General features: G+C 35.1%; 1 protein-coding gene across 1 annotated transcript; it reads left to right on the plus strand.

Moving 5' to 3' along the window:
- The first annotated feature begins 578 nt into the window (after positions 1 to 578).
- Positions 579 to 12,801, plus strand: LOC111985035 (receptor-like protein Cf-9 homolog). Its single transcript, XM_065770465.1, has 8 exons — positions 579 to 1,272; positions 1,738 to 2,815; positions 3,374 to 3,617; positions 6,565 to 6,636; positions 6,891 to 7,000; positions 9,527 to 9,638; positions 10,228 to 10,317; positions 12,544 to 12,801. Exons 1-8 carry the CDS (start codon positions 579 to 581, stop codon positions 12,799 to 12,801), a joined length of 2,658 nt encoding a protein of 885 aa, XP_065626537.1.
- The last annotated feature ends 9,795 nt before the right edge of the window (positions 12,802 to 22,596 follow it).

Raw genomic sequence — 22,596 nt, forward strand, 5'->3', positions numbered from 1 at the left:
ATTGGATTTTTTCTCAACTTTAACTATTAATATATATATATATATATTTATATTTTATTTTAAATTATTTTTAATTGAATCAAATTGTAACTAATCCATCATTAATTAAATCCCCTTACCTTTTTCCCAAAAAGAAACCAATTATGATGTTGGCTCCACTACTGTATGCATGAATTGAAATTTTATAACACCTAATTAGAATTGAGTAATGATATCGCAATGTCATATACTCCGTAATACACACTTACCTTACACATTCTACCACATGAACTGAAATTTTAATTTTAAAATAAAAATTATTTTAGCTAAATTGTGAAATAAGAATTTTAAAACACAATTTCACAATGTTGGTCATGAGTGTACATTACAGGAATTAAGATCAATACAGTATTCCTTAAGGATGTTTTTAGAAGTGCTTATATTTCAGGCAATGGATTGGAAACCCCTTCTAAGCCAAATTAAATCATGGTAAAATAAAAATGTGGGAAACCAAGGAGTCAAGAACATCCTTCATCAGCTGCACCATATATAAGCAATGATTTGGAATAGATTGTTATCCTCTGAAGAATTCATGGAAAATGGGTATAGATTGTTGTGGGTGGGATGGGATCACCTGTGATATGATGACAGGTCATGTCATTGCTGTCGACCTCAGTTGCAGTTGGCTTTATGGTCCCATCCATCCCAATACCACCCTTTTCTCTCTTCACCATCTCGAGCGGCTCAACCTTGCTTACAACTATTTCAATCATTCCGCAATTTCATCTAAGTTTGATGGCTTTGCGAACATGACACATCTCAACCTCATTGAGTCCTTTGTTGCTGGTAATTTTCCTTCTAAAATCTCCCACTTATCCAAACTAGTTTCAGTTGATCTCTCTTTTAATTTTGGCATGAGAATAGAAACGCCTAATTTGAAAAGGCTTATTCAAAACCTAACCCATCTAACTGAACTTGTTTTGGATCATGTTAACACGTCTTCTATTCCACCTAATTCTTTCATGAATTTGTCTTCCTCTTTGACATCTCTTCGTCTTAACAAATGTGGATTGAAAGGGAGATTTCCTGATAATATATTCCACCTCCCAAACCTCCAGCTGCTCGATATAAATTGCAACTACAATCTCACTGGTTCCCTTCGAACGTATAATTGGAGTACTCCTTTCAAGTCCTTGGGTCTCTCTGAAACTGGATTCCCAATTAACTTACCTAATTTAATCAGCATTCTCAAGTCCTTAAAAGAATTGTTTGTCGGTGGATGCAATTTCATAGGTTCATTGAATCCAACATTTCTTTCAAACCTCACACAAATAACTTCTTTGGACCTTTCATATAATAACTTTGGTGGTCAATGTCCATGGTCCCTCCTAAACAATGCAAGACTTACTAGCTTAGATCTATTAGACAACAATTTCATAGGTCGACTTCCAAATCTTTCTACAAACCAAACACAAGTTTCTTTTTCAAACAGTTCTTCCAATAGTCAATTAGTTAGTCAAATTCCTTCCAAATTGTTTTATCTCTGTTTATCTCATAACTTGTTGAATAGCACTATACCATCTTGGTTGTATGACATACCATCTTCGCAGTTCTTATATCTAGACAATAACTGATTCACTGGATAGATTGATGAATTCCAGCATAACTGATTGGTTTATCTTTAGTTGAATAATAACAACCTACATGGTCCCCTTCCAGTGTCAATCTCTAAATTGGTGAGCCTTTTTACACTAACAGTTTCCTTCAATAATTTAAGTGGCAATGTGGAGTCAAAAATATTCTCAAAGCTCAAAAGTCTTGAAACTCTTGATATGTCAAATAACCCTCTCCTATCACTAAGCTCCTTCACCTTTGCCACCAATATCTTGCCCAAAATTTATTCATTACAATTGTCTTCTTCCAACATAATTGAAATTCCACACTTTTTACAAACTGCAGAATATATTGACCACTTAGACCTTTCCAATAATCAAATCAAAGGCAATATTCCAAAGTGGTTTTTGGAGGTGGGGAAGGATTCATTGTATTACTTGAATCTTTCATACAACTCATTGACAAGTGTAGGACACCTTTTGTGGAAGAACTTGAGATATCTTGATTTTCGTTCTAACTTGCTTCAAGGATCACTTCCAGTACCTCCACTAGGCATATCTTTCTTTTCAGTCTCAAGGAATAATATAACTGGACAGATCTCTTCCTCTATTTGCAATCTCAGTTCCCTCCAATACCTTGATTTGTCTTATAATCACTTGAGTAACATGATTCCTCCATGTTTGGGGAACTTAATTAATCATCTCATAGATTTGGATTTGCAAAGTAACAATCTTCATGGTACTATCCCCTCAACATTTGCAAAGGGCTATTACTTGAGAAGTATTAAACTCAATGGCAACCAATTGGAAGGGTCATTACCACAATCATTGGTCCATTGTAGAAAGTTGGAAACTCTAGATTTTGGTAACAACAAGATTAATAGCACCTTCTCTAGTTGGTTGGAAACTCTTCTAGAGTTGCAGGTTCTTATCTTGCAATCAAAAAACTTTCATAGTGCCTTAGGCAACCCCAAGACCAAATTCTCATTCCTTGATTTGCGAATCATAGACCTCTCTCACAATGAGGTCCATGGGCTTTTGCCAACAAAAATTTTCAAATATTTAAAAGCCATGATGAATGCGAACACGAACAAAGGTAAAGTGAAATATATGGGTGATAGTTATTATCAAGATTCTGTGACAGTGGTGATGAAAGGGTTTTTGGTAACAACAAGATTAATAGCACCTTCCCTAGTTGGTTGGAAACTCTTCCAGAGTTGCAGGTTCTTATCTTGGTATCAAACAACTTTCATAGTGCCTTAGGCAACCCCAAGACCAAATTCCCATTCCCTAATTTGCGAATCATAGACCTCTCTCACAATGAGTTCCATGGGCTTTTGCCAACAAAATTTTTCAAATATTTAAAAGCCATGATGAATTCGAACATGGACAAAGGTAAATGAAATATATGGGTGATAGTTATTATCAAGATTCTGTGATAGTGGTGATGAAAGGTTTTTTTATTGATTTGGTGAAAATCCAAAGTCTATTCACAACCATTGATTTCTCCAACAATAATTCAAAGGAAATTGGAGAGCTTCAATCACTTAAGGGCTTAATTTTCCACACAATAATCTTACAGGTTGTATGCCTCCATCGTTGGGAAAATTAACCAATCTCGAATGGTTAGATCTCTCCTTAAACAAGCTCATAGGTGAAATTCCTTTACAATTGGTAGATTTCACATCATTGGCAGTTTTAAACCTATCAGAAAACTATCTTTTTGGGTTGATACCTCAAGGTAAACAGTTCAATACCTTTACAAATGATTCTTACAATAGGAAGTTGGGGTTATGTGGATTTCCAATGACAAAAGCTTGTGGCAATGATGAGGGACAACAATTATTGCCATCATCAACCACTCAAGAAGATGATTACAAATTTGAAAATGGGTTTCATTGGAAAGTTGTATTGTTGGGGTACAGTTGTGGATTCATGTTTGGATTGGGTTTGGTTTATCTTGTGTTCTCAAGTGGGAAACCGAAATGGCTTGTGAATATTGTTTATGGAGGAAGACATAACAAGGTACGAAGATCCAAAAAGAATGCTCATGGACAAACTCATTGAAGAAGAATTTGCTGGATGCAGATACTAATTCAAGGTATATTCTTATATACTAATAAATTTGAAAATAATCTATTTCATAATTATTTTGGTTCCTTAAAACTGTCATTATATTTTTAAGAAGATTGTTAATTTTTAATTTCCTTTATGTTAGTTAGGAATGGCTGTACTTGTGTTAATGTGAGGCTTATTACTAGTGTTACTGGGTGCATAAGCTTCTATGCTTCCTATTAAAAAAAAAGAAAAAAAGCTTCTATGTTTGAGGTATAGCCATACAGGAGAGTACATAGGCTACTACTATGTAACCACCACTTTTCAATTCTTTATTTAGGTTAAACTTCATTCAATGACCCCACTTTATGCTCTGGTGTGAGAAGAAATTTCTATATTCTGTTTCAAGTCTAACTACATCTTGGTCAACGATATTTCTTTAAAGGGGCAAATTCACTGCTTAGTTGCAGCGTCAAATAATCAGGTCATATTCTAATATATATTTCAATTATTATTATTACATCCTTGTAATATTACCTTCATTTTACATATTAAAGATCATGTTGGTTGGATTGAATGAAGAGAGGTTTTTTTTTTTTTTTTTTTTTTTTTTTTTTTATTTTTTTATTTTTTTTTTAGGGTGGTGTTAATTACTCTAGTGCTACCTTTTATTTCCTCTATATTTTCAATTAGATACCTTTTATTTCAATCATGTTTCTTGTAGAGTTTCATTATTAGGGTGGGTTTATGTACATTTGTTGCTTTATGTTTTCTGATGTGGGTGTTTTATTTGTTTTATGTAGCCTAATATATGGCCCCAGGAAGTGACTTTTGATTCTGAATTATGTTGGCTTTGTGAATTTTTGTTTGCTATTCTTATGTGTAGTGTGATTCTTAGTATGCGTATGAAGTTTATTTTATTAAAATATTAAACATGGCTGTGATGCTTTGGTCCCTTTGGATGACAACAATGGTTATAAAAATCATTCCATACCCAATCATACCTTGAGAGTTGTTGATAAACTTGATTTCATCAAGGAGTTTGAAAAGGCTTGGCTGGGGGGTTCTTTCATGTGCTAATATTGTCTCCATTGCCACTAGAGATGGCATTATGCTGGTCTGTTCTCTATCTTGAATTTTCATATGCTCTCTCTCTCTCTCTTTAAGATATTTTTTATCAATATTAAGGGTCCTTTTAGCAACAGCTTATGGTTTAGGATTTGATGATTGATTGTGGATAATGATGCTTAAATGAAACTTGGGGAAAATGCAAGAAATAGATTTTAAAAGAGTTGGCATTTTCATTACTTTTTTATATGTTGAGGACTCTATCAATAAGTCTCTAAATTACATATTGATTGTGGGGAAAGCTTAGAAACTTAATGAATTGAAAATATGTTCCTAGTGATTTTTGCTGTTTTTTGTTTCCACAAATTGTTGCATAAAACTTTACTAGTTGTTTCAGGAACTTTTTGGTTATAATTTTTCAGGCCTAAAATATCCACACAAAAAAAAAAAAAAAAAAAAAAAAAAAAGAAAAGGGAAATACTTTTCTTATTCCAAATTCAGTTAAACTGGAAATAAAGAGCAGCTCTTAGTAACTCTTTTTATTGGAGTGTTATGATGTAAACTTCTATATTTAACATCACAGGCTGGTGGCCCTTTCTATCTCTTTAACAGGATGGAGTCATTCATATTTTAGAGCACTGGCCGACCTTCCACAATCAGATAATAAAATATGTTTTCTGATTTTTGGGAGTATCAATTCATTATTCCAATTTAATCCTGCCATTTAGTTTTAAGTTTAATTTGTTGGCCTCAATGTTTTGTGGGTTTTCTTGATCTAGACTGTGATGCTTCCATCCTTTTGGACAACAGTAATTTATATAAGTAATANTTATCCTACAATTTTAAAATACTAATAAAATTAAAATTATTTTCAGCCTATCTCTACTATAAAGCCCACATCCTATAAATTTAATTCCACCAGCCCATTTCTTCTAAATTTATTTCTAACATAAAAGCCCAAACCCAAGCCTTCTCAACCGAAAACCCTTTGAAAATCACGGTTACAACTTCTTGGATTTCCTTCCCTTTTGTTTCTCATGCAAAACGTGTTCCTTCCCCTTTCCCCACCTTCTAATGGCAGATTTCTCACGCAAACCGTGTTCCTTCCCCTTCCCCACATTCTATCAGAGGACTATCAAAATGCTGTACACCATAACGCCCAAACCCATTCTTAATAGCCTTTACTCTATAACACCAACCCTGTCTGTATCCCCTATTTTGCTCTATCGATGTTCCACGGTTTCAAAACTTCAGCCCTTCAGTTAGCTAATGCGAACCTCTCTCTCTTCCAAAGACAGTTTCAAAACTTCAGACCTTTGGCTTTCTAAAACAGTATATTTGATGATTCACTTCAGACCTTTAAAACTTGAACACAACACTAGGTGAAAGGTATTGAAGAGGGGGCAAATTTCATAGAAACAGACATCCTCCGGCAGTTGAGATGGAGTGCTAATATGCTCCCACAATGTAACACTGGATCTCAATAATAGAACAAATATTGCAAACTTCGGTTAGTTTGCTAATCCAAAAAGAACTTATAAGGTCCAAGGTGTGAATATGACTGGGTGTATGTCTCTCAATTTCTGGCTTAATATCACTGCACATCTGTGTTATTAAGTCCTTTTTTATATGAAAATTGGGGTATAAATCTATTCAATTATTTTAAAGTTTTCTCTTTCTTCTTTTCCCCTTTTGATTTCAGGTTACGATGGTGAGAATTACAGAAAGAGTCGTTAATACTTTACTTTGCCAGACTATATTTTAGCAAGGTGATTAGAAATTTACGATTAGTATGCCTTGATTATGTTCAATTCAGTTTTATGTTACATCAAGGCATTTTTATCTGTAGCTTGGGAAAAATGACATTCTAAGTGTGGATGCACGTTCCTCAAATGCCATAAATGTGGCAAATAGATGCAAGGTATATATTTTCCACAGATTAGCATTGCATTTGGTACAAGTCAATTTTGCACAATAATGAAATTCAGACTTTCAAGTTCAAGACATTTGAAGTTACTTTGATGTGAATGGAGTTTTCAATTGGTGGTTTTTTATATATATATATATATATATATAATTTTAATTGGCTGTTGTTTAAGTGTGTGTGTGTGTGTGTGTGTGTCATGAATGTTTCTTTAAAGCTTCTATAATCAGTTTAAAATTTGCTTTGTGTAGGCACCAATATTTGTAAGTAGACAAATTGCCTTGGAAGATGCTATTAAAATCGGTTATGGGATGGGCAAAAAATGTGATACTAAGTCTACTTATGATGTGTCCCTTGACAGGTATTGTGCACTTAGTTGGGGGCCTTATATTTGTTATCATCTGTTATTGTTGTATCTCGTAGCATGAGTTCTTTCTTCTCCAGTGCTGCAGATGGTCCAGATATACTGTCGGACTTGCTTGCTTTTTTATGTATTTATTTAAATGTTAAAATTTGTATAATGGGTTTTATTTATTTTGATCATTATGATATTTGCAGGTGAACATCTTTGCAGTTGCTAATTTTTTTTTCCCTCTTCTTCGCCACATGAAGTTTGTGAGTTTTTTTCTGCATAATTAACATATATGAACATAGCTAGCTATGTACCTATTTCTCTCTTTACATGATTGAATTCCTGTTTTGGGTGATTCAATTAATTTTGTATTTTTGGGAAAATCTAATGGTGGGACCTAGCTTCATGCTAACTCAGTTTCATTTTATTTATTTGTCTCAGTGTCTTTAAAGTTATACAGAAGCAGAACTGTATATGCTTAAGCTCTTCTAGGCTGCAGCTCAATAATTTTTCTCTTTTCTTTAACATATAAGAATGGAATATTCAAGAAGAAAATAGAGAAATAAGTTGTACCCTTTCTATAACTGGCAGAGAGATCCTCTTTTAGCTATTTCAATTTGGAATGGCCTAAACACCTCCCACCTCTAACTATGATTACTTGAAGTTCAAGGCCATACTCTTATATTTGTATATAATAGTTTAGTGATTGAAATTTCTTTTTCCATTTTTTTTTTTTTTGGGTGTATCCCTTCTACTAAGGTCATGAGTTTTGGAATGTCTAGGTTCAGGACAACTACCTTAGTGTTCTGTAGTTGTCCTTTAAAGACCCCATAGTTAAGATCCTAATTCAAGAGTTTATGGCTAATTCGAGGTAGCCTGACCTCGAAGAGAATTGAAAGAATAAAAGAGGGAAATCAGAGAAAATAATTGATAGAGGAATAGAGAGGGATACAGACTGTAATTTTTCATAGCTTGAGAAGAATTACAGCGCACACACCACTTTTATGTTTTTCATATTCTTTCTGATTTTAATTCACACGGACTCCAGGTACTTTCATTTTTTAAACACATACCATACCTTCTTCCTTTATTTATTTATTTAATTATTTAAATGTTAAATTTTGTATAATGGATTTTATTCATTTTGATCATTATGATATTTGTAGGTGAACATATTTGCAGTTTTTCCCTCTGTATCTCCACATGAAGTTTGTGAGTTTTTTCCTGCATAATTAACATATATGAACATAGCTAGCTATGTACCTGTTTCTCTGTTTATATGATTGAATTCCTGTTTCAGGTGATTCAATTAATTTTGTATTTTCTTCAGACATGTTTTGAGAAATGATGCATGTTTTATCTTTTCACTTTGTCATATAGTTCATATACATGGGTTTAGGAAAATATTGTGTGTATCATTGACATTCTGCAAACATGTTTGGGCAAAGGTGGGGGGGTTTTCTATTTTCCACCATGTCTCATAGCTGTTGTATGTGGATTTTTTAGGATGTCACTTAATTGTCCCATGGACCTTTCGGCTTCTACAATCTTCTCTCCTAATTAGGTGGGTGTAAAAGTTTCCCACTTTCAAGAATGTACTTCTTCGGGTTTGGAATCTGTTGCTAGAAAAAGAAAACACAAAAAATCAACAAACCCCTTGATGCAAATAATTTGATTTATGCAGTTCCTTGGCACAAATTTAAATTCACAACTGATGTCTATTACTTAAAACTTAATGTAAGGATTAGATTAATAGTATTGTTTCTTTTGATTGCTGGTTTTTCCCCCTTTTTATTACTACCTCTTTTGTGTTGTGGGTCTTATATAGGTCTGTTCATTTTTAAGTATTTGGCTTGGGATAGACAATACTTGAAGTAATTGTTATTTTTTTTTATATATTACACATCATTACGTAATATTTATATTCCCACGCATCACGTGGGTCTGTGGCTAGTAGTAATAAAAACTATTTCAGACCTTAAAAGGATTTTGACAAAATTGATTTCATTAAGGAGGAGCTTGAAATGGCTTTTGTCTCGGGGTAGTTACATGCGCTCATATTGTCCAGAGATGGCATTATGCAGGTCTGTTCTTGATCCTTAATATTCCTACTCTCTCTCTCTTTTAAGGTATTTTTGTTAATATCAGAAGTCCTTTCACCTAAGGGTTTTAGCAACAGTTTCAGGCTTAGGATTTGATGATTGGTTGTGGATAATGATTCTTGAATGAAACTTGAGTAAAATGTAAGAAACAGACTTTAAAAGAGTCAGTACCTCTTTACATTTTTATATGTCAAGAGGAGTCTTTACATATTAGTTTTGGGGAAAGCTTAGAAAGTTAAAGAATTGAGATACTTTCCATTTTTGCTGTTTTCGTTTCCTAAAATTGTTAGTCACCTTTAATTAGCCAACTACATGTTTCAGGCACTTTTTGATTATGGTTTTTTTCCGGTCAAAATTAAAAAAAGAAAAAAAAAAGAAAAAAAAAAAGAGAAATACTTTTCTTTTTCCAAATATTGTTAAACTGACAATGAAGAACAACTCCTGTGAAGTTTGATGGTGTGCTTGAGCCTGGATGCCATTGTTTGCCTTGGGTTTTGGGACAGCAGTTAGCTGGTCACCTTTCGTTATATGTGCAGCAGCTGGATGTTTGATGTGAAACAAAGACAAAAGGTTTGTTGCATATATATATATATATATATTTGCCTTAATTTCTCATTTCTTTTTCTTGTTAGGAATTTAGTTGGAAAATGCTTGTAAACTATTGTTCGTGTGATAGCCACATAGTGTCATTGGGTCTTAGATGGACTTAATTTTTTTGAATTAGTATTAGTGTGAAAAAAAGAATCATATAATTTGGAAATTATATGGGAAGACAAAGGTAACATTTTAAATTTTCAATTTACAATAATTTTTCTGTTCTGTAGCAATCAGATAGAGCAAAACAATCAATTTGTCTAGTATAAATGTCAGTTCTTCTTTTCTAGGTTTGAAGCAAGGGAACCCAAAATTGATTGGAAAGAATTAGTATCATACTGATTTGCAAGAAATGTTTGTCTGAAGATGTGTTTTGCTTAATTGTTGTCAAATCAAGAGTGACTGCAGAATTAATCTCGAATATTTTATTTTTATTTTTTGAGTTTAAAGCAGTAAAGCACAAATATTTTAGGCTAAGCACTATCATTTTGTTTTAAACTATTTTATATGCTTAAATTTCTGATCTATATATATTTTCAGGATAATGTGTTTGTTATTGTTGTTACTTCTATTCAATACCGAGCCTTGTCAGCCACACCAGAGCACAGATCCAATCCTATGTCTTTGATGGTATGGATGTGTAACTGGACCTTGAAGTTGAAAGTCACCATGTTAGTCTTAATAATGAAATTAAAAGAGTCATGTTCTTTTTGTTAAATAAGGTCCCACAGGTCCATATTTGTTAGGAAAATAAATAAATTCTAAGAAGTCTAGGCTTTTCTAACTTGATATTGACTTTTGAAGTTTATTCTGAGAAGTTTGGACTTCTTTTCTAACTTGATGTTGATTTTTTGAAGTTTATGCTAAAAAAATTTTGAAATTTCTATTCTTAGTGAAACAGCTATATAGGATAATCGTTTAATGTTTTAATGTTTTTTTATTTATTTATTTTTTTTTTATTTTTTTTTTTTATGAAACAACGTTCATTCATATAGAGAAGCACTGGTTGAAATTCCATGACCAGATGATAATATAACAGAAACTTCACCTTTTTGCCCTTAAGAGGTTTTGATGAAAGAGAAACAGTCAGTCTTCTAGGAACATACCCACGTTTTTCCTTTTCTCATTTCGAGCACCCCGGGGGGGGAGAAGAAGACAAAATACCTCAACTTAAAGGTTTAGAAAGTTATTTGGTTTGTATCAGTTTCTTGATCATCTAAAGATGCGCACAACATTGGGAAGATTGGCTATCAATTCATACAGAAATGCCTCTCTGACTCCAAGGGGATAGGTTGGCTAGATCCAACTATAGCTCCTAATGTCCTTGCTGAGATGAGAATGAGGTCCAAGACAGTAATAGGACCACCACTCAGCCTTCTTCTTCTTCATCCATGGCTTAATTTGAAATGAGTGAGTCTTGTTAGGACATATGTGTTTCATGTGTTAGGAACATATGTCACTATTTTATGTAATTGACTAATTCTTTGACAAAATGCACTTGACTTATAATTGAGTAGATCTAGGATATGTTTGATGCTTCAAGAAACCTTGTTTTAAGTTCAAATGTTAAAGCCATGCAAGTCTGTCCAAGATTCAAGTGTGAAAAGTGCTGTTCACCAAGATTCAAGTGTGAAAAGTGTTGTTCATTAAAGCCCGATAGCTAGCATCTATCGAGCTTTGAAGAGCTGTTCTAGCCCATGGCTTGGCAGCAGCTCGACAGATAGGGTATTTGTCGAGATTTATGAAGTTCAATTTTTCAGGACTATTTTTCATCCAATCCATGATTGTATGTTTGGGCTTTCTTTTCTCATAACCCTAAACATATAAAATGATTATTTTAAGGGCCGTCAAAGGTGACACAAGTTGCACAAGTGTTGAGCAAAGTTTGTTCATGCAAATTGTGACCGAAGACAAAATTTGCCCTAGTTCATCTTTCTTGTGAAAAAGCTGCTATGTTTGTACACCGTAGGGTTTTGTGACTAAGCATCTTCTTAATCTTCATCGTCTGGATGAACTGAAGAACTTTGCAGCTAACAATCTTTTCTAGTTGGTAATTGAAGTCATGTACTGGGATCTGCGTAATTGGTTAGTCACGTACTGGGAGCCGTGCATTACAAAGAGAGATTGTCACTACTGAATAAGTCCAATTGGGCATTGGGGTAAAGGTTCAACTGTAGATTGGTATAAGGTACTGAGATTCCTTTACTTATAACCACTTGTTGTGATAATAGTAAATTCTCGGGAGTGGTGACCTTAAAATCACCCGGTAGAGTTTTTGCTATGTAGGTTTTTCCCATTCGTAAACAAATCACTGTGTTAATTTGTTTTCCGCTGCATACTTAGTTTAATTGGTGATTTATTTGTGCTACCACATGTTTGCATGTTAATTATATTAATTAATAAACTTGGCTAATTAATAAATTAATTCATCATAAGGGGTCAATATGTTTTTGGCCTATCAAGTAATATCAGAGCAGGGACACTCTAATTAGGGTTAATCTTTGCTGTGTGATCCATTGACCCCTGTTTTTCATGGATAGAGGACAGTCTCTTATTATACCTCATTTATTTGATGGTACGAACTATACATACTGGAAAATATACATAAGAGCTTTCTTGCAGTCTCCAAATGAGAAAGTGTGGCACGCTATGGAGATAAGCTGGACCATGCCGATGGAAGCACCGGCCGATTAGGACGATACTAAGATCAATGCGGCAAATTTCAACAGCAGAGCATTGAATGCCTTATTTAGTGCAGTCACCAATGAGGAGTTCAAGAAAATATCCTCCACTAAAACTGCGAAGAAAGCATGGACCATTCTCTAGACAACCTATGAGGGAACAAATGCTTTTAAGGACTCGAAGCTTCAAAGGCTCACAACTAGCTTCGAAGAGATCAAGATGGAGGAGGATGAGTCATTTGGTGAGTTCTATGCAAAGCTCAAAGACATAGTGAACTCAGCTTTTAATCTTAAGGAAACCATTCCTGAACCAAAGATTGTAAGAATGGTGCTCAGATCTCTACTCGAGAGATTCCATGCCAAGATCACTACAATCGAGGAATCAAAGGACATTGACAAGATTCATTTGACAGAGCTGGTTGGTAATCTGTAGACCTATGAATTAGGTTTAACGAGAATTGATAAGTCGGGTAAGGGCAAGAGCATGGCATTAAAGGCCAAGAGCAGTGATACTAATGAGTCTTCAGACGATGAAGATTCTAAGATGAAGTCCTACATTACAAGGTAATTCAAGAAGTTCATGAAGAATGCCAATGGGAAGGGCTCCGACAAAGACCGTAAGCAATATAGCTCCTTACAGTTCAAAAGCCAAGATAAAGGGAAGAATGATGCTTGGGATGACGGTCAGTACACTGTTCCCTCAGGACCAAAGTGCTTTGGGTGTCAAGGCTTCAGTCACATGAAACAAGAGTGCCCCACATATCTCAAGACCATTGGAAAGAGCAAGGCACTTGCTGCTACATTGATTGACATCGAGCTTGAATATGATTCTAATAATAAGGATAACGGAATCCTGAATGCCTTCCCTACCACTGTCAATCCTACTGAGGGGATTGTTGAAGATGTGGATGGAGAAGAGGAATTGGTGGAGTCCAAGTTTAAGAAGATGGATGAACAAGATGACATCCACACAGCCTATGCAAAGTTATACAAGGTCTTAGAAAAGCATGAGAAGTTGTATAGGTTGACCACTAAGAAGCTTAGTGATGTGGAGCTTGAGCATAAAGAGCTTTCCACAAAGTTTGATGAAGCCATTCAGACTATTGGAGCATTAAGGTTTGAGAATAACTTCTTGGCTAAGAAGATCAAGAAGCTTGAGACAAAACTGTTCCAAGTCAGAGCTCAACTGGAAAGGACCTCAAGCGCTAAGCTTGATGAAATGCTCAGTCTTTAGAAATCTACTTCCGATCAAACCAGTTTAGGGTATGATTTCTCTTCTCCTAGTATTGCTTCTACTAGTACTACTATTTTTGTTCCTCCTACTAATAATGTTGAAACAGAGAACAATGAAGTTAAAAATGAATTAGTTAGTGAGAACATAGATAAGGGTAAGCCTATCTTAGGAGCACCCCCTAAACTTACTAAGAATGAGACTAAAAACCCTAGGGCTAAGAAGACTAACTCTCAAAAGCCTAAAAAGAAGAAGTAGCATCTCTGTCATCAATGTGAAGCAGCGGGTCATACTCGACCTAATTGATATAAGTGGTTAGCCACTCAACAGAGCAACGACATAATCGCATTGGGAAACCAGAATCAGTTTCCATCCTCTTTCGCTCCTCTTGGAGATCTTCTCAAAGCCCTCATGCTCCTTTCGAACTTGAACGATTTTAAATCTTCTCCCTCACCACCAAGTAAAGGATTTGCTAGATGAAAAAGTTCTTCCAAGGTGTGGAAGGAAAAGGGCTCCAAGTGATTCTGTCACTTCTTCTCTCTCTCCCTTTCTTATTTTTGCCTTGTATTACTTGTGTGTTTTGCTTTACTATTTTGAGACAGTCTAGTTTTATGCTTTGCTTTGTTTTGTTTAACATGTTTTTATTTGGTTTTGTTTTCAGTTTTTTCTTTGTTCTGTATTTTGTATAAAAATAAAAATAAAAATTTGAAAAAAAAAATACAAAAATAGTGTGTTTTGTGTACATTGGTACTTGTGTACCTTGAATGACCATTGAAAAAAAATTTTCTAAACTTTATATCTTTTGTAACTTAGATGAACATCTCTATGCACAACTAAGCAAGTGAGTTTTGTGGCTCGTGTTTGTGATGAGTAAGGTTAAGTGATCTCTTGTACTTAACACTTGTATCACTCTTTTTGACAAGAAGGACTAAAAAATCCTAAGAGAAAGGCATAAATAACAATCTCACCACTGTTACCTGCCAATCATGAAATAGCATTTGTATGCTTTAGCATAGCAAAAGTGCAATGTCAATGACATTTGTATGCTTCGGTATAGCAAAATTGGAATGTAAAATGCTTAACATCATTGGGTATTTCTTTTCTTTCTCTTATATGCCCATGCATGATATGCTTATTAAAAGAAAAATATGTAAAGAAAAATAAAAAACAAAAAGATCAAAATGCTTTATATATGATTGCAAGCATATATTCTAGGAGATGTTGAAGTTATAGGATGTACCTCGAAGGTGATAGTCCCCATCAAACAGTTATGATTGTGTGTGAGTTAAAGTGATTTTCTCATTTCTCAAATCGTCATAATATGTATACACTTATGCAATCTTGCGATGTTTTTCACACACAACACGCAATATTCTTTGCTACTCTTGATACATGTGCAGGTACAATGTGATTTGGCCATCACAAGGTTTACATGTGTTAATGTATGTTCACTAAACTATCTTGACTTATTTTTGAAACATAAAATTGGTTAGACTTGTTTAGTGTGTGTGTGTGTGTGTGTGTGTGTGTGTGTGTGTGTTTTTGGGATCTATGTGCTTAACTTTTTTATTATTGAGAGATGATTTTGAAAGTTCAAAATTTTGTTTAGATCCTTGGTTGAGTTGCATGTTTGATTGCATTCATGTCTGTGTTTTTCTCTTCTTTGAAAAACTTTTTTTAAGCAATCTCGACACCTCCTCGACACCTTTTGATACCTGCCTTATCTATCGAGCTCTTAAGTTGCTTTTTATCCCTAGGTTAGAGCATCCTGACTACCCTGGCTGTGATCGTCTTAAGATAGTGTCTAAAGACGAGCTTATTTTTGCTTTCTGTAAGCACCCTTCTATTTGGAGTGAGCGTCAGTTCACTTACTGTTAGGGCTTTGCTAAAGGCCCTCGGTTTTTAAACATGGTTATGGCTTTTGTTCTTCATCCCTTATCTTACTATAACTCTATCACAAAGCCCTATGCTCAGTTTTTGCTTTCCCTTCTTAAGTATCTTAGTATAGATTTTCCCTCTTATTTCATTCTTTCTATCATAGATGTGTATAAGGATTCAGCGACCCGTGATAAGCTCATCTTCCCTTAAGCTATCACGAGGATTTTTCACCATTTTTCTATTTCCTTTCCTATGCTCGACCACTTCCCTGTCATGGGTGCTATAGATGCCACTATTGTTAAATGGAGCAAGGCACAGTTTCGATCGAGGCGGTCTGGGTTAGCAATTCCTTCGGCTTCATCCACATCTACTCCCTCTTCTTCTTTGAACGGTGTGACTCTCGGGGACATCATGGTGCAACTTCAGCGCATGGATGCTTGCCTCGACACTCATAGTGATGAGTTGTGTCAGGTGAACACCCGTGTTGGTCGTATTGCACGATAGCAAGCAGTCATGGGTGGCTTCATTGCTTCTCCTCCACCTACTCTAAAGGCTTCTAAAGATGAGGATGATGATGATGGTGCTACTACTTCTGATGATGAGGATGATGGAGACGCTAGCTTTTCTAGTACTAATGAGATATCTACTTAACACTCTTACCCTTTGTTACTCGTGACAAAAAAGGTGAGTAGTTTTGATTATGAGAGTTGTCATAGTTAGGGGGAGAGTTAGTATAGGAGATTTTTGTTAGGGGGAATGTCTATATTGAGGGATGTAGTGAGGATTTCATGTATTTTTTTCTTTTCTTTCTACTTTAGATACATTTATATCTTGTACATGGGTCTTGTGACCATTTTGACATACATTGTACTTATATTCTTTATATATTGATGTATGTTCTTTCACCTATCCTTGCATGTGTTGTTTCTTTTCTTTTTTTATATATATGATTCTTATATCTTGTATGCGATCTATTATTTCTGTTTCACACTAAGATGCCATAATGAGTTTTGTTTAAAGTGTTTCAGAAATATAGGTTGTCAAAGTCTACTTGCCACAAACTCTCTTCTTGCAAAGTTTTTCGAGAGTTTGTGTTAAGATAGATTTTATTATATTTAACAAGTGAATATGGGTTGAGTGATTTATGACTTCTCTCGTATGTTCATTTGTTTGCTGTGGTTTTGTCACGGATTGCCAAAGAAGGAGATTGTTAGGACATATGTGTTTCACGTGTTAGGAACATATGTCACTATTTTATGTAATTGGCTATTCCTTTGACAAAATGCACTTTACTTGTAATTGGGTAGATTTAGGATATGTTTGATACTTCAAGAAACCTTATTTCAAGTTCAAGTGTTAAAGCCATACAAGTCTGTCCAAGATTCAAGTGTGAAAAGTTCTGTTCATTAAAGCTCGACAGCTAGCATCTATCAAGCCTTGAAAAGCTGTTCTAACCTGTGGCTTGGTAGCAACTCGACAGATAAGGTATCTGTCAAGATTTATGAAGTTTAGTTTTTCAGGACTGTTTTTCATCCAATCCATGATTGTATGTTTGGGCTTTCTTTTCTTATAACCCTAGACATATAAAAGGATTATTTTAAAGGTCATCAAAGGTGACACAAGTTGCACAAGTGTTGCGATAAGTTTATTCGTGCAAAATGTGACTGGAGATAGAATTTGCCTTAGTTCATCTTTCTTATGAAGAAACTACTGTGTTTGTACACCGTAGGGTTTTGTGACCAAACATCTTCTTGATCTTCATCATCTGGATGAACTGAAGAACTTTGCAACCAACAACCTTCTCTAGTTGGTAATTGAAGTTACGTACTGAGATCCGTGCAATTGGTTAGTCACGTACTGGGAGTCGTGCATTACATGGAGAGATTATCAATATAGAACAAGTCCAATTAGGTATTAGAGTAATGGTTCAACTGTAGGTTGGTATAAGATACTGTGATTCCTTTATTTGTAACCGCTTGTTGTGATAATAGTGGATTCTCGAGAGTGGTGACCTTAAAATCACCCTGTGGGATTTTTGCCGTGTAGGTTTTCTCCATTTATAAATAAATCACCATTTCAATTTATTTTCCGTTGCATACTTAGTTTAATTGGTGATTTTTTTGTGTTACCACGCCTTTACATGGTAATTTGATTAATTAATAAACTTGGCTAATTAATCAATTAATTCATCACAAGGGGTCAATATGTTTTTGGCCTATCAAGTCTGCAGTAGGGATATCATATTTGCAGGCATTGTTATCTTCGATATTATCTAGGGCAAGTTTTGACACCCACTACTATCAGAGCTTTTTAAGGGGGAAATGACTCATTTTTGCCGATCAGCAATTAATGGCTAATGAGAAGACTGTGAGATTGGTAAGGGTTTATGCTTCAGATGACTAATCAACCTTTCGAATGGACTCTAATCAGGCAATGTTGAAAATGTTTGATACTAATGTTCTTACTGGAACTGCTCTTTGGCTTTGGTTAGCTCCTAAGTTACAGTTTGAGCATAATGAACTCTTGAACTTGTATGTTTGATTGTAGATTCTATGACTTCTACATTTCTTGGTTGTGCTAATTTTTGAGTCTATATATAAAGGCAATGGCATAGAGTGTAGACATTAGTTGAAGCAGCTCAAAGATACTGCTGGAAAAGGCTAGTATGTCTGTGTTTTAATGAGGAGTTCCTATTTTAAATTTTCATTATATTTTCTTCTGTCTGATTGGTTGCTAAGAAAAGGAAAGAGAGGAAAGCTTTGAATTTCTATTACTTTGATGCTTTTGGTTTCAAGTTAATCACTTGATACATACAAACTCCATGAATACGACACCATTAAAGCATGAATATTAAAAATCATGACACGGCACCATAAATCTAAAACAAAATTATGTAGAAATTTTACTGCAGAAAATTAAATCACTAAGAGAACTATTTTTTTTTTATTCTAAAAACTCAATCACATGTTATTCAAGCATGACATTGAAGACCGCTCTGATACCAATTGTTGGAAAATCTGGTTTTGCATCTCATACAATATATACAATGGAGGCAACAATCACGGATCTACTTCATTCATGAGAGATAATGTGCAATCTTGAATTCTAGAACAAAGAATAGAAAGTGTACCTTAATGCTGTGAAGTTCAAAACCAAGACTTAAGAATACCTTTAATCTTTATCTCAATTCCACATGGTGCCCAAGAAGTCTGGTCTCTCAATCAATCTTTTGTACGTAGATTCTCAAAGAAAAATCCTTCTTCTTCTCCTTGTAAAGAAAAACTGTTTTCTTTTCTTTTCAAAATATGTACATACTAACTATCTTGGTAGTTACTTTATTTAATAACTCTTATTAAATAAAAACTGATTATCTAATTGGGTTAGCCTTTTGGGGCCTACCTAATTGGGCTTTAGTTTGTGGCTTAAGATGGGACCAAAGGGAACAAATAAGACTCTAGTTCCAATAGGTCTTGGGCCTTTCTGTCAATTCTTGAAAAGTCCAAAGTTACCATTAATTATATTTAATACTACTATATAAATATAATTACACTCTAGGCTTTATTAATAAATTATATCCCAAGACTCTAATGATATCATTTAATCCCTCCATGAAATATCCATAGTGAACAAAGTCATAAGGAATTGTCACTTTGTAAACAATTATTTTATCCTTGAGTACCTGGTTTAATCTTTTAGTTATTCACATTTATTGAAATCCATTTCAATATATATAAGCTTTAGTAACTCCTTACTAAAGTGAGCATCCTGAATAACCAGTTCCCATTAAACTTATCTCAAGGGGATATTTCGTGTCTCTATAAAAATAGATTATGGATTCCATTTTTAGAATAAGTGTTCCCTCAACACTATGTGTGATTACCCAACGTACGAAGGTTTCAAACGTGAATATTAGATCTCACTCCTGATATTTCAAAGTAACCTACATTTCATGATCAGGTTCACTATCCTTTCAGGATTGAGAATCTATGAAATTAGAAGTCGTGAGATTAATTATTCAGTTGACAGTTGTTGATTGAATAATTAATCTCACAGCGGTCTAGTTCAATATGTCTTAACTCTTAAGACACATCAACTAGAAGTCTCCACTTCTATGATCAAGACAAATCATCTTAGTTGACGTGTTATAGTCTTTGCAGATAAAATGTCCAATTCCATCACCGACTACGAAATATGTTTTGAGTTTACAAGGAATTTGTGATTTATATCTTTTGTGACTAAATCACATACAATGCATCTCAAGAGCTATGATAATGTCCCATTAGTTCATTTATAAATAGTCTCATATAATTAAACAATTTAATTATTTATGACATGCCTACAATTTAAATGATTTCTGGCATTGATCACACCATACAAAGGTTACTCATTTCTTTGTCTGCTCCATAAGAGGCTTTAAAATCTCAGCTAAGCTTGAAATGAATCTCCTCAAATAAGAAACCTTTCCCACAAAACTTCTTAACTCTTTTAGAGTTATAGGAGGACTAAAGGTAGTTATTACTTCAGACTTCATAGGGTCTAAATCAATTTCCCTATGATGAACAAGAAATCCTAAGAACTTCCTTGAAGATGCCCTAAAGGCACACTTAGAGGAATTCATCCTCAAGTTGTGCTCCCTGCATCTTTCAAAGACCTGTCTTAGATGCATCAAATGTTCAACATAATTCTTTGCCCTCGCCACAAGATCATTGATGTAATCCTCCACCTCCTTATGAAGCATGTCTCCAAAGATCAAAGTCATAGTTCTTTGGTATATTGCATCAGCATTCTTCAATCCAAAAGGAATCACCCTATAGAATTAGTTTCCAAAAGGTGTCCTGAAAGCAGTTTTCGGAGCATCTACTGGATCCATAAGAATTTGATTATACCCACGATAACCATCCATAAAATAAATAAATAAATGCTTGTGTGCAACCGCTACATCTACCAGGATATCAACATTAGGAAGTAGGAACTCATCATTTTGGCAGACTTTATTGATATTCTAAAAATCTACAGATCGTTATCTGACCGTTTTTCTTCTTTACTGGAACTATGTTAGCTAACCAGCTTGGACATTCAATCTCTTCAATGAATCCTGCCTTCAAAAGCTTCTGCACCTCAAGCTTTATCTTTTCTTCCACATCTAAACGATATTTCCTTGGCGGCTGCTTCATAGGTTTGGCATTAGGATCCACCTTTAACTTATGCACTACCAAGTTTGGACTTAAACCTGGCATTTATTGATAATTCCAAGCAAAAACATCATTGTATTCTTTCAGCAAAGCTACCAACTATCTTTTCTCTTTTTCTGATAGATTCTTGCTAATCTCCACCATTTTTTCACCTTTTTCACCATCACCCAGGTTGACTTCAACAAGGTCTTCTTGTACATTCTTAACACCATCATTCATACACTCAGGGGCTTCTTTCACAAACTCCTCAGCTGTATGAACTTCCTTTGGCTGTTATGTTGGATTAAGGGAATTAGGCTCGCCATCCTCCTCATCTCCTTCCCTTGACTGTCAGAATTCATATACCACCTGGCCATTAGGCTCGATGACCCTTCTTATCTTGGAAGGCCTTTCTAGTTCTACCATTTCGCCATCACCTTCCTCTTCTACTTGATTGAAAGGAAGAATCCTATTCTTGCCTTTAGGTTTGTATTCTTGGTATAAAGCCTCTTCAGTGAAATGAAGTTCTTCTCTATCAAAAGGCGTCTTAGTGGCCTTAATGACTACCTGCTTATTCCTCCAAATGGCCTTCACATATTGATGATATGTGGAAGCCACTACTTTATATGCCTTCAACCACAGATGACCTAAGATGATGTAGTAAGATGTATTACCATCCATTACATGCATGAGAGTAGGTGCCCGAATTGGCCTAACCCTAAGGTTCAAAGACACATGCCCAAGAGTATTCTGCTGTAGAGCTCCTATTCTTGCCCTCTAGAATAATTCTTTCTCTCGGGATTCCCAAAGCATCAAAAGTTGGGAGAGGTAGAATATTAGTGGACGCACCAATGTTCACCAATGCCCTTTTGATTCAAGATGCTCTCACAAAGGCAGTAACATATAAAGTTCTATCGCCATCAATAGCTCAGTTGACTAAATCTTTATTAGAAAAAGTGACTGAGTCCTTTGCTTCCTAGTATGCCACTTGCATTAAACTCCCTTCAACAGCGGCCACTTCATGGTTCATTTCCATCACCTTGGTCAAGGCCTGGGCTGCTTCTCTTCTAGCTATTGGTCTAAGGCCTATTCCTTCAAGAAAGGAATGTATTTCATCTTCCTTCTAGATTCTCACTATCATCTCTTCATCTACTAATGATGGCGGAGCTGAGCTACTGCTAGCCATGTTCTCTGCTTCTTCTTCTATAGGATCCTCACGACCTATGAAGAAAGTCATTGCCACCTTTGGCCTACGCATTCTTGGGTCAGATCTCTTCCTAGCTTTGATAACCAAATCTTCCTTGGCTACCCTATAATGGAAGATATTTCTCAAGGCATAGCAATCCATAGTGTGGTGGTCACATCTCCTGTGATACCTACAATAAAGTGGATTTCGCTTTTCCTCTTCTATATGCTTGTGCTTACATTTAGGCAACGTCACTACACCATCTTTCACCCAAACTTCTAGAATGCTACACAACTCTTCAGTGGACACGGTAAAAGGAAGGGGAATACCACCTTTGTCCCTCTTGTTTCCTTTGGCCACTTTCTTAAGTTCTTCTGTCATAACAACCTCCACTTTCTTGTTTTCTCTCCTCCACGGTTGTCTAGGAGCACTCACAGTTTGTGAAGTTGAACCTTTTGAAGGCTTCCTTACAGACATACTTGTTCTCTTTGCAGCCTCTGTAAGTCTCGTGAAACTAGAGATCTGAAGATTCGCTAAGTAAGGCCGATATTCAAACATCCACCAGCCTTTCTTCCTCTACAAGATCATAACACAGCAAAGAGAGATCTCTAAACCTACAAATATACTCCAACAATCCCTCAATCATCCTTTGCTTATCATGTTGTAGATCTAACAACGTGAGCTTTTCTTCCAAAGCGAAGAACTTTTTCATGAACTGTGTTGCCAAATCATTCCAGCTTAGAACTGATTCCGATGCTAGAT

The sequence above is a fragment of the Quercus suber genome, unplaced genomic scaffold (genome assembly GCF_002906115.3).
Source record: "Quercus suber isolate HL8 unplaced genomic scaffold, Cork oak 2.0 scaffold_31, whole genome shotgun sequence".
Classification (NCBI taxonomy): domain Eukaryota; kingdom Viridiplantae; phylum Streptophyta; class Magnoliopsida; order Fagales; family Fagaceae; genus Quercus; species Quercus suber.

Excerpts from the sequence above, each read along its gene's own strand:
- LOC111985035 (XM_065770465.1), top strand. The coding sequence starts at position 579 with ATGGGTATAGATTGTTGTGGGTGGGATGGGATCACCTGTGATATGATG. Across the intron at positions 3,618-6,564 it reads ATGGAGGAAGACATAACAAG|CTTGGGAAAAATGACATTCT; the intron begins GTACGAAGATCC and ends TTTTATCTGTAG. Across the intron at positions 9,639-10,227 it reads TATATGTGCAGCAGCTGGAT|GATAATGTGTTTGTTATTGT; the intron begins GTTTGATGTGAA and ends ATATATTTTCAG.